The sequence below is a fragment of the Scyliorhinus torazame genome, chromosome 1 (genome assembly GCF_047496885.1).
Source record: "Scyliorhinus torazame isolate Kashiwa2021f chromosome 1, sScyTor2.1, whole genome shotgun sequence".
In the NCBI taxonomy this organism is placed as follows: domain Eukaryota; kingdom Metazoa; phylum Chordata; class Chondrichthyes; order Carcharhiniformes; family Scyliorhinidae; genus Scyliorhinus; species Scyliorhinus torazame.
In genome coordinates, this window is record NC_092707.1 from 236,343,737 (window position 1) to 236,358,105 (window position 14,369).

The following is a 14,369-nucleotide window of genomic DNA, read 5'->3' on the forward strand; positions in this document are numbered from 1 at the left end:
TATTAAAGTCCCCTCCTAAAATCAAGTTTCCTACCTCCAGGTCCGATATACGCCCCAGCATCCGTCTCATAAATCCCGCATCGTCCCAGTTTGGGGCATACACATTAACCAACACGACCTCCATTCCCTCCAGCCTGCCACTCACCATTACATATCTACCTCCGCTATCTGCTACGATGTTCTTTGCTTCAAATGCTACCCGTTTCCCCACCAAAATGGCCACCCCTCTATTCTTTGCGTCCAGTCCTGAGTGGAACACCTGTCCCACCCATCCTTTCCTTAGCCTAACTTGGTCCGCCACCTTTAGGTGCGTCTCTTGGAGCATAACCACGTCTGCCCTTAGTCCTTTCAAATGCGCGAGCACTCGGGCCCTTTTTATCGGTCCGTTCAGGCCTCTCACGTTCCAGGTGATAAGCCTCACTAGGGGGCTACCTGCCCCCCTCCCACGACTAGCCATTACCTTCTCTAGGCCAGTCCCATATCCCACCTCCGCGCTCCCGCTCGCTCCCCCAGCGTCGCCACCATCCCCGCCCACCCACTCTTTAGCCATTTCCTTTTGGATTTCCGCAGCAGCAACCCAGTTGTCCCCTCCCCCTCCCTCCCCCCCTCCCCGGCTAGATCTCTTTCTAGCGTGAAGTCAGCTGACTTCAACTGACCCCGGCTACTCCTGCTCACTCCTCGACCCCCCCGTGTGGGGAACTCCCATCCGCCTTGCGCCTGTCTTCCCGCCTTTTTCTTTCTGGCGCGGGAACATCCCTTTACCTGACCCGCCTCTTATGGCGCAGCTCCCTTTCCCCTCCACCTCCCCTTCCCCATTCTCCAACTATGTCCCGTCTTTTCCCCCCTCACCGGCGCCCACATTTCCCCAATGTCTCCCCCCTTCCCAATTTACTTCTCAATTAACTTCAACCATAACATTAACAATAACATTTCCTGCAGCATCAGTCCCTCAGTTCTGATCCAATTTCTCTTCTTTGATGAAGGTCCATGCTTCCTCCGCCGTCTCAAAATAATGGTGTCTCTCCTGATACGTGACCCATAGTCTTGCCGGCTGCAGCATCCCGAACTTCACCTTCCTTTTATGCAACACCTCTTTGGCTCGGTTGAAGCTCGCCCTCCTTCTCGCCACTTCCGCACTCCAATCCTGGTATACCCGTACCACTGCATTCTCCCATCTGCTATTCCGCACCTTTTTAGCCCATCTCAGGACCTCTTCTCTATCCTTAAGGCGGTAAAATCGCATGATTATCGCCCTGGGTGGTTCTCCCGCTTTTGGTCTTCTCGCCGGAATCCGATTTGCCCACTCCACCTCCAAGGGGCCCGTAGGAGCCTCAGCACCCATCAGTGAGCTCAGCATCGTACTTGCATACGCTCCACAGTCCACTCCTTCCACACCCTCGGGGAGACCCAGTATCCGAAGGTTCTTCCTTCGCGCTCTATTTTCTAGGGCTTCGATCCTTTCAGTACACTTTTTATGAAGTGCCTCGTGCGTCTGTGTCTTAACTGCCAGGCCCAGGATCTCGTCCTCAATATCTGTCACCTTCTGCTCCACCACGCGGAGCTGTCTCCTGGGTCTTTAATGTCTCCTTGAGCCCCTCAATTGCCTGTAGCAACGGGGTCAGCACCTCCCTCTTCAGCAGCTCCACGCACCGTCTCACAATTTCATCCTGCTCAGGCCCCCATGTCGCCTGCGCTTCCGCCGCCATCTTGTACTTCTCTCTTTCTGACCCTTTGGTCGACGATTCCTCGCGCTGCAGCCGCCGCCGCCGGTTTTTTCCTCCTTCGTTTGGGGGGGGAACTCCCTTCTCACACACTCTACACCGGGTTGCGTCGTCGAAAAATTCCCCGTTGGGGCTCTTAAAAGAGTCCGAAGGTCCGTCGGAGCTGGAGCCGCCGAAGAGTGCGGCTAGCTAGGCATCACCGCAACCGGAAGTCCCTTCAGTGGCCTTGATGAGGTCTTTTCACAGTTGTTCCCTCTGCTGCTAGAATTCACCTTTGATACAGGCCCTCAGGTCAGCTTGCAGCTTTAAGCTTGCCCTTCCCCCGCCTGCATGCTGGAAGAGGCCCTGTTTATCCTGCAGTTGCAGCCAAATCTTTTACTGTTTCTGCCGTGTCTGGCAACCCAGAGACACCCTTCCTGGGGGACACTGTCGGGGGAATATTGCAGCCTTCTTCCCACACCGGGAAATGTCAAACAAATGCCGTGGGGGCCCTGTAAAAGAGCCCAAAAGTCCGTTCCAAGCAGGAGCTGCCGAATATGCGACCTAACTCTGCATAGCCGCACCCGGAAGTCTAGATCATGTGAAGTTAAGAGGATGGGGCAAAAAGACTAAACAAAAAAAAGTAATTTGTTTTATTGTAACTATTTTCTTAAGTTCGAATTCCACGAACAAGATAAGTCCGCCAGAAGCAACACCAGTTGTTATTTACAGCTGTTCCTTTGATTCCACCTCCCTGCTGTTTCTGTACAGCTGCTTAGACTGTTCCAACTATTTGAAAACCAGAAGAGTATTTCCTACCAAATTACTTTCTCATTAGGATTTTGATTACCAAAATTAAGTTGGCAAATGTTTTTAAATAGGCTACCCTTATTCTTACCTGGTCTCTGAAATGTGTTTATTGACACCTTGAGTGGCCATAGATGAGTTCAAAACAATTGTGAGACTTTGAAGTTGTGAACTGAAACAAAAATTAGTTTCCATGGATATGGTGAATCAGTGCATTCACTAATTTGGCTATGCATTGGGATTCTTCTACCGAGTTTCAGGGTGTTGACATTGAAATACATTATTTTCCTAACTTTGTTCTAATATATTTACATTGCTTTCTTTGGTTGTAAATGCATTCATTTTAAAACTATTTAAGTTATGAATACTTGCAAAACATTGGAACATATAATTTGTATTTTGTTTTGTAAAATATGTAAATTTTATTTTCTAGAGGAGCGTAAACTTGACCAGGATGAAAAGCCTTTAGTTGTACAACTGAACTGGAACAAGGATGATAGGGAGGGAAGATTTGTTTTGAAGAATGAAAATGCCTTCCTCCCACCAAAGGTAGATGTATAGAAGTATAGTGAGTTTTTTTTGTTTGCTGCGCACTGCTTAATCAGCACAATTTGTAACTCCATCAAAGGCTCAATGGGTCAATGCACTGAATCGTGAAATGCAAGATAGAAGTGAAAAATCATAGATTCACTCATTACTTCCTCAGTTTGGGCAATAAATTGATTTCAATGCTACTGATTTATCAGGATTGTTGTTCCTGTTTGATGGCCTTGTCCTTTTGGTGTTCTGTATTTGTAGAAAAACATCCCTAACACCTAAATGCATGGTTTATTTGATTGAGCTATGAGAAGGCTACTGTCCTTGTGCAGCTGTAGCACATGTGCTACCACATCCTCCAAGTCAAATCCATAGTACTCTTGCAATGGACAATATTTTAGAACATCGTGTTTTTCCAAGAAGACGTTGTCCAACAGAATTGTTCAGGAAGATTAAGTGGGAATTGGAGTGGTGGGAGAAAATATGTTGTCCTTTTTTGTAATGTAATTAAAAATCATGTATTTTGAGAAGTATGAAGTTTTCTCTGGACAGTCAGTGCAGTATTTTGGAACTAAGTTACCTTTAGACTAACCTGCAAATTCAAATTTTTTTCCCTCTGATTCAACGTAGATGACCTCACACTTTTCCTATATTGAAGTGAACTCTGTGTTTACCCAGTCCTATTATGACACCATTGTTTTTTTGCTACAATCTGATAATTTTCCCGTCACTACAGATGACCTGAAAGTAGTGATATGTAGGAGTCCTACCAGAGTCCTGTAGCCTTTGTTACATGCATATCTTTAAGCATTTTTCCAAACCCTGTGACTTGATGGTATATTCTCTCTTTTGCCTGTTGTACTTTTTGATGCTAATGTAATAATATTCTGCCAATTTAATTTAAAAATATGTTTAATTACGCTTTATTTTGAACAGGTAGCTGACTAGTTCTTAATCTCTTCTCTGCCTAAAGTACTTATCACTGATGTTATATACTCTGACCTGGCTCACTTCCATTTTTATTCTTTAGGTTACAACTACTTCTATTTGAAACTTCTACCATTTTATTGGTTTAAAGTCCTTTCCACAATGCTGTTCATCCTTTGTGCTAGAACTTTGGACCCAACCTGGTTCAAGTGCAGTCTGTCCCAACAGTACACTTCCTTCCTGCTTCTTTACTGGTGCCAGTGCCCAATGAAATAGGACACCGTTCCCTGACACTCTTTTAGCCAGGTATTTGCTTTCCTGATTTGGTTATCCCTATGATAATTAACATGTAGCTGTGGTAGTAATCAGGTGATTACAACCATCGAGGCCCTGCTTTTTAATTTCTACCTGAGGTTCTCCTATTTCCTTAGCTCTCCTCCTCCCTGGCGTCCTCCCTACACTGCAACAAATGATTCTTTTTCCCTCCCCTTCCATGGTCCATTCAATTCACTTTGACTTATCCCTTGGAGCCATTGTTGTTATTCTAACACTGCTACTCCAAACTTACTGAGGTTGTTATCAAAACAAAGCAGTTAATGAATCCATGGAATCTTGAGCCATTTGACCCTTGATCTCAGGTTACATTTGCAAGTAGAGGTGCACTTGAGATTTGATGGTAACCATAGGTGATCTTTGCATATTAAAAGCATTTTAAAACAAAGCAAAAAAATGTTGCTGTGTACAAGCAGTAATAATATATATTACTCATTTTTAAAATCTTTCGCACAGAAGAAATCTAACGCTTAAGAAATGACTGAAAATTAGGCTAATCCAATTTTTAGGCATATTAAGCAGCATTCAGATTGACCGATGAAAGCTTCTTCAAAGTAGAATTTCTGTGCACCATAATTGCATACAAGTGGTAGCTGCAATAAATGAAATTGCAATGAAACAAACTTTTCACAATAGGAATTAAGGGGGGCGTGGGGAAGGTTGGGATAAGGTGACTATAAAAATGCTGCACAAGTATGGGGATCGCAGTTATCTGCATATGCTGTTACATTTCTTTGATTTACAGAAGTCTCAGAGTAATGGCCCAGAAAAGGAGAAAGAAGGTGTGATCCAGAACTTTAAAAGGACACTTTCGAAGAAGGAAAAGAAAGAGAAAAAGAGACGGGAAAAGGAAGCGCTAATGCAAACTGTAGATGATGATAGACCTATTCCCAGTGGTGATAGGTAAGCAGTAGCAAGCTATTACTCCAACATTACAGCTGTTACTCTGTTCTAATTTAAACTTGTTTGTTGTTCTCTGCAGTAATGCAGTGATATACGCACAACTATAATGCTGAGTGTCGACCTATATTAAAATTTTGGTAGTCAGCATTTCTAGATGGTCAACTCCTTTATACTCCGAACAAGATTTGTATGCAAGCTAAATCAGAACTTGGTAAAAAGATTGAGATGGAAGCAACACTGCAAACATAGTAGAAATGTAGACCTTCGTCAATTCATATGCTATGTGCTAGATGTAGGACCAGCAGGTAGATAAATCATGCCTTTATTACTATGCAGCTCATTTTTGCCAACCTTTCAACCTAGTCCTCTTTGGTGACCAGCATTTCCTAGTCTTCCAGTGTGTTGCATAGAGAATTCCATTTTTTTGTGTTCATGGGAAGTGGTCATCGCTAGCAAGGCCAACATTTGCTGCCTATCTCTAATTGCCCTTGAATTGAGTGAGGTCAACCACTGCTGTGGGTCTGGAGTGGGTAAAGATAGCTGATTTCTTTCTCGACAGGGAATTAGTAAACCGGATCGCTTTTACAACAATTGATAGTTACTAGTGCTGAGACTAACTTTCAAATCCAGATTTAGTAATTGAATTTAAATTCCACCAGCTGCTATAGTGGGATTTAAATCCATTAGCCCGGGCCTCTGCGTTACTAGTCCGGTGGTATTACCACAATACTGTTCTTATGCCTGGAATGCCCATTGACAGACACCAAAATAGAAAATCTGGAAAGTGAGATGCAACTCATAAACCTAACGTGAAACTTCACAAGGATAATGCCAAAAGAGTCCTGATGCAGACCAGCGGGAAACTAGCCCTGTGAATTTGTCCTTTTAAGGAACAAACTCTTCCATTTATGCCAAAGCTAAATTCTCAAATGAGTGAGAATCTGAAAGTTCCTGGTGTATACTTGCAGTGCCAACCATTGTACAAAAGTTTGCATTAGCAAAGAAAATATTCATCTAATTTTTCATCCTGCTGATCTGGCCTGCCTCTAGAACAGCCAACAATAAACTATCTATTTAACCTCCCACAACACTTTTAGGAAAGCACATGGAAGGACATAAGAAATAGAAGCAGGAGTCAGCCATTCACCTCATCTGCCATTAAAAGTATGGCTGACCTAATGTGGCCTCAACTCCACTTTGCTGAGTTTGCCCTCAGACTTCTTGACTCTCTTATCAATCAAACATTTGTCTAACTCTGTCTCGAATATTTTCAAAATATCCACTGTTCACTGGGAATTCTAAATGTTAGGGATCTTGTCAGAGAATAAATTCTTCCTCATGTCCATCTTAAATGAGAAACTACTTATTTTGAAACTGGCCCCCTCATTCTAGGACCCCACATGGGGAAGTATTCTTTTTGAATCTACCAGGTCGAGGCCTTTTAAGAATCTGTTTATGTTTCAGTAAGGTCACCTTCTATTATTCTAAACTCCAATGAACATAGCTCTCATAAGCCAACCCTTTCATTCTAAGATTCAGCATAGTTGACGCGGTAGCACAGTCGTTCGCATTGTTGCTTCACAGCGCCAGGGTCCTTGTTTGATTCACGGCTTGGGTCACTGTCTGTGGGAAGTCTGCATGTTCTCCCCATGTCTGCGTGGGTTTCCTCCGGGTGGTACGGTTTCCTCCCACAAGTCCCGAATGATGTGCTTTTAGGTGAATTGGACATTCTGAATTCTCCCTCAGTGTACCTGAACAGGTGCCGGTGTGTGGCGACTAGGCGATTTTCACAGTAACTTCATTGCAGTATTAATGTAAGCCGACTTATGACAATAATAAAGATTGTAACCTTCTCTGAACTATTTCCAATGCAGGCATGCCCCTCTGCAAATACAGTGACCAAATTCTAGGTGTGATCTCACCATTGGCCTGAACAATTGTAGCAAATCTTCCTTAGTTCGATACTCCATCTCCCTTGCAATAATGGCCACCATTTTTTTTGTCATCCTAATTACTCGCTGTACCTGCATGTTAACCTGTTAGTTAACCAGTCCTCTATTTAAGTGAATATATCACATCCCACACAGCACCATGAGATCTTAAATATCATAGCTTGTTGTGACACTTGATTAAATGTCTTTTGGAAATCCACACACACTGCATTTACTCGTACCTCTTTATACTCCCTACTTGTTCCATCCTCTAATATCACTTAATATGTTTGCGAAACACTATTTGCCTTTCACAAACTGTGTTGACTCTATTTTGTGCATTATGATTTTCTAAATGATTTGCTGCTGCCATTTTAATAATAGATTCTGGCATTTTCCCAGTCACAGGCATTAGGCTAAACTGGCCTATAGTTTCCTGCTTTCTGAGTCCCTTGAGCAGAGGTGTTACGTTTCCAGTTTATCCAATCTGCTGAAACCTTTCCAGAAGTTAGGTAATTTTGGAAGGTTACAACCAATGCACCCACTATCTCTGCCGCAGTGCCAGGGACCCAGGTTCGATTTCAACCTTGGGTCACTGTGGAGTTTGCACGTTCTCCCCGTGTTTGTGTGGGTTTCCTCCGGTGCCCCAGTTTCCTCCCACAGTACAAAGATGTGCAGATTAGGTGTATTGGCCATGCTAAATTGGCCCTTAGTGTCCAACGGTTAATTGGGTTATGGGGATAGGATGGGGGAGAGCATCTGGGTGGGGGTGCTATTTCAGAGGGTCGGTGCAGACTCAATGGGCCGAATGGCTTCTGCATGTATGTATTCTTTTAAGATCCTAAGATGTAGGCCATCAGGCTTACAGGACTTTAGACTTTAGTTTCATTTGCGTTCCCATTACTTTTTATCCTCTTTATCTGAAGCCTCAAGATTCATCTGATTAAACCTTTTATATAAATTTTTTTTTTTAAAATTCCAATTAAGAAGTGATTTAGCATGGCCAATTCTACCCTGCACATTTTTGGGTTGTGGGGTGAGATCCACGCAGACACGGGGAGAATTGTCAAACTGCACACGGGCAGTAACCCAGGATAGAAGTTTCCAACAGTTTTCATGCAGTGAAATTGCATTTTCTCAAATTTTTCAAGACTTAAAGTTTTCAATATGGTTATCATTGACATATTTTCTCCAATATGATATAAGTTTTAAAATGGTAAATATCTTTCTGCCAAAAGTGAGAACTCCAGTTCACATCTTGCAGCGGAGGTATACAAAGATATGCCAGAGACCAGCTTCACCCGGACAATATCTAACCCTGAAGTAGTTATGAAACGAAGACGACAACAAAAGTTAGAACAAAGAATGCAAGAATTTCGTAGTGGTGATGGACGGCCTGATTCAGGTATTGATGGCTTGCATTTGTACAGCATCTTTAGTTTACAAAACCATCCTAAACTTTCTGGAGGAGTAATTAACAAAAGAAATACTGAACCAAAGGACATATTTAGAGGGTTGTACAAAAGCTTGGTCAAAGCTGTGGTTTTTGTGATCATGTATCAAACGAGGAGTCTAGAAAAGGAATCCAGAATGTAGAACCAAGGCAGCTTAAGACCAATGGTGGACTGAAGGGAGTGAAGAAGTGAGTGTTCAGTTGGGCTATAGGAGGTTCAAGACCATTGTTAGGGACAAGACCCTGAAGAGATTTGAGCACATGCATGTGAATTTTGAATTTAAGTGTTGGGGGACGGGGAACCAATACAGATCAGAGCGGATGGCTGGATGCAAAAAATTTAGATGTGCTGAAGTAGGATTGGAGATGGGAGGTGTTACAGAACTGGAGTGGATGGCCTTTATTAGAGCAAAATGCAGCTGGAGACTTAGGTTGGGGTCAAACATTGCAGGTTCTATGAGCAGCATGGATCTCTCAGATGATGGCTGTTGAGGGAGTGAAATTGGTGGTGAAAATCAAGAGTTTGTATTAGAGGCCAGAGTGAATAATTTTTAACCTCCCTAATGTTTAGTGACTGCAAATCTGATTCATTCAACACAGGATATTGGACAAATGGGCATGCAACGCACAGGAAGTGGAAGGGATACGACAGATGGTATAGATGTAGTGTTGGGGGTTGTTGCCATGTGTGTTGGAAGCTCATTCCATGCATTAGACGTTGTGCATGGGTGGGTCCAAAAATAGATACTCTGAGCAAGGCAAAGTGAAATTTTGCCAAAGATGCTGTGGCCATGAATTTGGTGGATTGGCCATGATCAATGCGTGGGATTATGGGGCTAGGGCAGGCCAAAAAACCTGGGGCTGGTTTAGCACAGTGGGCTAAACAACTGGCTTGTAATGCAGAACAATGCCAGCAGCACGGGTTCAATTCCCGTACCGGCCTCCCCGAACAGGCGCCGGAATGTGGCGACTAGGGGCTTTTCACAGTAACTTCATTGAAGCCTACTTGTGACAATGTGATTATTATTAAAATAGGGGGGCCAGCACAGTGATTAGCACTGCTGCCTCACAGTGGCAGGTACCTTGGTTCGATTCCAGCCTTGGGTGACTGTGTGGACTTTGCACATTCTCCCGTGACTGTGTGGACTTTGCACATTCTCCCGTGACTGTGTGGACTTTGCACATTCTCCCGTGACTGTGTGGACTTTGCACATTCTCCCGTGTCTGCGTGGGTTTCCTCTGAGTTTCTGGTTTCTTCCAGCAGTCCAAAAATGTGCAAGTTAGGTGGGTTGGCTATCCTAAAATTTCACCTTTGGTCTCCAAAGATGTGCCGGTTAGGTGGGGTGGAGGGGAGTGGGTCTAGGTAGGGTGTTCTTTCAGAGAGTTGGTTGAGATCCGAAAGGTTGAAAAGTCTCCTGCACTGTAGAGATTCTATGGAATGAAAGGGTTGACAGTGACTTTGAGAGGGAGGGAGGCAGGTCCTGAGGAAAAGATACCATTTACAATGGCAGATAACATGTGGATTGGGAAGGTTAGAGGGTAGTCAACAGTTTATTGGGAATGGGATCAAGTGAGCAGTAAGTGGGTCCAGTAGATAAAGAGGTTCTAGGGGAAGAGGGGATGGGGGTTGAAAGTTTAATACTAGGAAGAGGGGGATATTTGGCTTATGGATCAATGGAATGTGGAGAAGCAATAATCTATGAATGCATAATCTAGGTGGTGATAATCTATGAAATCTGTGCACTTAGTGAAGAAGTGGATGAAAGGGTTGTGTGGTTTAATGACTTTAATCATACCAAAGTTACTAATCTCTTTTCTGATGTGACTGACATCAGGCCTGACTGCTGGTCTGCAACTTTTAAGAAGGCATGGAAAGGGACTGAGTGATCTGCCTTTTATCTGGGAGTTGCATTTTGTCTGCTCTTCCCCTTGAATTCACAGTCTGTGATTAGGAAGTTGTGAAATAAATGGATAGTTTATTCATATTTTTTTTTTTAATGACTAATGACTTCCGATAGGAAATTCCTGGCTCCCTGGGGTCTTAAAAGGCAGAGACTTTGGATGGTTCAGATTTACGGTGCTGAGTAACTTACCTGAATATCAAGGATATATTAGATTACCCCCCCCCCCGATATTTCACCATCCACTTCCTTTTTAGCGTGTTAGTGAGCACTTAGCAGAATGCAGACGGATGGTGTGTTGTGACTTCTGCACAGATTCCCTTTGCTGATGCCTCCAAGGTTTCTTGGGCTAACTGAGTTCTGCAGGACCCTCCAGGAAGATCAGCCAGTGCAATCAGTGGAAGTGGTTCTTTTTTATCCATTCAAATTGGAAATAGGGCCTATATTTCTTCTAAACATTATTTAAATTTTTGGCTCAACTTGGACAACTTATTTTATGTAAGTTATTGCCTTTGTGCTGTTATATTAGGATAGTTGCTCAGAATTGGTTTGACATTTCCACATTAGATCAGTTGCCTGAAGAAAATGTACACTAAAGTGCTAAAAGAACTAGTCTAATTTAATCGGGCTGGTATGAGTAATAAGGAATTTGTATCTTTTTGGTCCAGGTGGAACTCTTAGGATTTATGCGGATAGATTAAAGCCAAATATACCATACAAGACCATCTTGCTGTCAACAACGGATACATCAGACTTTGCTGTTGCAGAAGCCCTCGACAAATATGGACTGGAAAAGGAAAACCCGAAGGAATATTGTATCGCACGGGTATGTGTATTTTTTGAGCATACGTAAATCATAGCACAGATTTTTATTAAGGATAAACAACCACGTGGACTGGAAGCTCCAAGATGTCAATAAAACTTGTTTAATTTTCTGAACATTCGTGGCTACTTCTGTAATGTAAAGTTCAATACTTTTATTGGGATTAAAACTCTTTATTGACCACTTGCATACTGTACAGCGGAAGCAACATAGCGATGCACAAGTTAAAACAACTAATTGGAGGAGGAAGCTCCAATGACCATCCCCACCCATTTAACAATAGCTAAATACACTGGATACAGCCAAAGCTTGGGCTCTGACAACCAGTGGTATTGTAGAGGGAGTGCTTTAGAACTAACTGTGCCACTAGTCAAGCCGTTTCATTGACATTACAACACTGGCATCAATCTGACAAGCAGAAAATTACTTGGGTATGTCCTGTCCACAAAAAGCAGGACAGATTCAAATACTGCGCATCACTCAATCATCAGAAAATGATGAAAGTTGTTATCAATAGCGCTATTAAGGAGCACCTGGTCACCAGTCCCCCTCTTTGGTTTTTCCCAGGGCTACTTGGCCCCAAACCCCATTACACACTCGGTCCAAACATAGGCAAAGAGATGAATTCCAATGGTGAGTGTTAATTGAATTAATTTAGGTTGTGTTTACCGGGGGGGGGCAGGGGCAATTATTAAAATTAATAATTACTTTGCACACACAAAGAGACACTTCTTGAAACTGGGGTGGGTTGTTGGGTAGGAGCTATTCATTTATAATGGCTTATTTTGTGAATAAATCAAAATCGCAGTGGCGATTACCTTCTGTTAGTCTTCTTGACCTACTGGCTATAAGAAGTTTTTTAACAGTGAGATGAGAGTGACTGTTCATGACATGTAGCATCAAGGCTTATTAAGATTTAAATAAATGGAAATCAAGGAAAGCTCTCCACTGGCTGGAGTCATACATAGCACAAAGGATGATGGGTATGATTGGAAGCTAATTATTTCCGCCTCGGGATATTGCTGCAGGAGCTCCTCAGGCCAATGTTGAGGCCCACGCATCCGTAGCTGTTTCATCAAAATGGCCTTCGCTCCAGAATAGAATCAGGAGTTCACTGTACTGTGTTTGGTTGCATTTGTTTATACCCCCACTCAGTAAGACCATTGAACAGAAATTGAACTGTACAATCTGTAAACATTGTGTGGCTACAAGGACAGGACAGACAGAATATTCTGCGGCAGGTAACTCACTTCCTCATTGTCCAGAACATTGCACCATCTACAAAATACAAGTCAGGAGTGTGATGGATTGCTCTATGCTTGCTTAGATAAATTAAGCTGTATCAACATCCCAGAAGCTCAGCAGATGCAGGATAAAGCAACCTTGATTGGCACCCCATCCACCATCTTAAATCTTCTCTCGTTCCGCCACCAATACAGTGGCAGCAGTGTATATGATCTACAAGATGCACTGTAGCAACATGTTAGGAAAAAGAAGAAGGGAGGAATTCCAAATGAAGCTTATAAACAATCTGGAAAATCTTTACACATCCAGTTCAATTTCAGAACAGTGAGAATAAAGTCAGCTCTACTAAACGTCTGTATCCAGATCATTGGATTTCTCATTGTTGTTACCAGGACTGGTTTGTCAAAAGCAATGCTGAAATGTATGACTTCCTGGAACAGAGCAACATTCTTTGCCTGGCAGAACAACACATATCAAGAAGTCAGCATTCCAGCGACTCAAAGTTGATACCCACAGACAAATCCAGAAGATGAAAGGCAAGTGGTTGGAAGAGAAAGCTCAAGAGATCCAACAATGTGGTTAAGGACTATCTGTAGACCAAGCTGAAATGTACAAATCCTCGGATCACTCACAGGATATTGTTTCTTTTGACGAACACGATGTTGGTCAATACTAAAAAGAACATTTTCAACAGTTGTGTGAATCCACAGTGACAGATGATATCTCCATCCTATCCCCCAGTACACTGATAGAATCCATTGCAAAGACCTCACTCTTGCCCATATTCAGTTTGTAACCAGAGAATCAACCAAATTCCTCCAGTATCGCCATAATTCTTACAATTCCCCCCAACGGGTCTGTTATATAAAGGAGCAAATCATCCGCATAGAGCACCCTATGTTCTATTACCCTCTCACTATCCCCCGCCAAATGTTTGATGCTCTCAGCGCCATTGCCAATGGCTCAATGACCAGGGCAAACAGTAGTGGGGACATCCCTGTCTCGTCCCCCGACACAGACTAAAATATTCTGATCGAACCCGGTTTGTCCTTGCATTCGCCACCAGTGCCTGATATAGCAACCGGACCTAATCCACAAATCCCTGCCCTAATCCACAAATCCCTGCCCAAACCCACACCTTCCCAGGACATTCCACAAATACTTTCACTCCATCCGATCAAAGGCCTTTTCTGCATCCATGGCCACCACCACCTCGACCTCACGCCGCTCCACGGGCATCAGTACATTTAGCAGCCACTTAATGTTGGACGTCAGGTGCCGTCCCTTAACAAATCCCGTCTGGTTCTCCCCTATTACCCCCGAACACAATCCTCTATGCATGTGGCCAAAATCTTTGCCAGCAGTTTCACATCCACATTTAGCAGAGAGATTGGCTTATACGAACCACAGCTCTCCGGATCCTTATCCCGCTTCAGAATAAGGGAAATCTATGCCTGCGATAACGTCGGGCAGAGCACTCCCAGCTCCTTCGACTCATTAAAAGCCTTTACTAGTAGCGGTTCCAAAAGCCTGGAAAACCTTTTATAGAACTTAACAGGACTTTACCCGATTGCATCGCCCCCAGCGCATCTATAACCTCCCCAAGTCCAACTGGGGCTCCCAAATCCTCCACCAACTCCTCATCTATCCTCGGAATCTCCAGCCCCCCCCCCCCCCCCCCCCCAGATATTGTTTCATACCCCCCTCCCTGGCTGGGGGGTTCCGATTTATGCAATCTACTATAAAACTCCCGAAACCGGATCTAGAATCACCCCCCCACCACTGTATCCCTCACGTTCCCAAACCGGA

The 14,369-nt window shown here is 43.5% G+C and overlaps 1 protein-coding gene across 12 annotated transcripts in view; it reads left to right on the forward strand.

Annotated features, from left to right (window-relative positions):
* Positions 1 to 14,369, forward strand: part of afdna (afadin, adherens junction formation factor a) — a 323,280-nt gene that overhangs the window by 61,990 nt on the left and 246,921 nt on the right. For all 12 annotated transcript variants that reach the window (XM_072503518.1, XM_072503546.1, XM_072503555.1 and 9 more), the window contains 4 exons: positions 2,941 to 3,056; positions 5,050 to 5,207; positions 8,377 to 8,543; positions 11,161 to 11,318. In XM_072503518.1, coding sequence (XP_072359619.1) covers positions 2,941 to 3,056; positions 5,050 to 5,207; positions 8,377 to 8,543; positions 11,161 to 11,318 — 599 coding nt within the window. The remainder of the gene's footprint in view (positions 1 to 2,940; positions 3,057 to 5,049; positions 5,208 to 8,376; positions 8,544 to 11,160; positions 11,319 to 14,369) is intronic.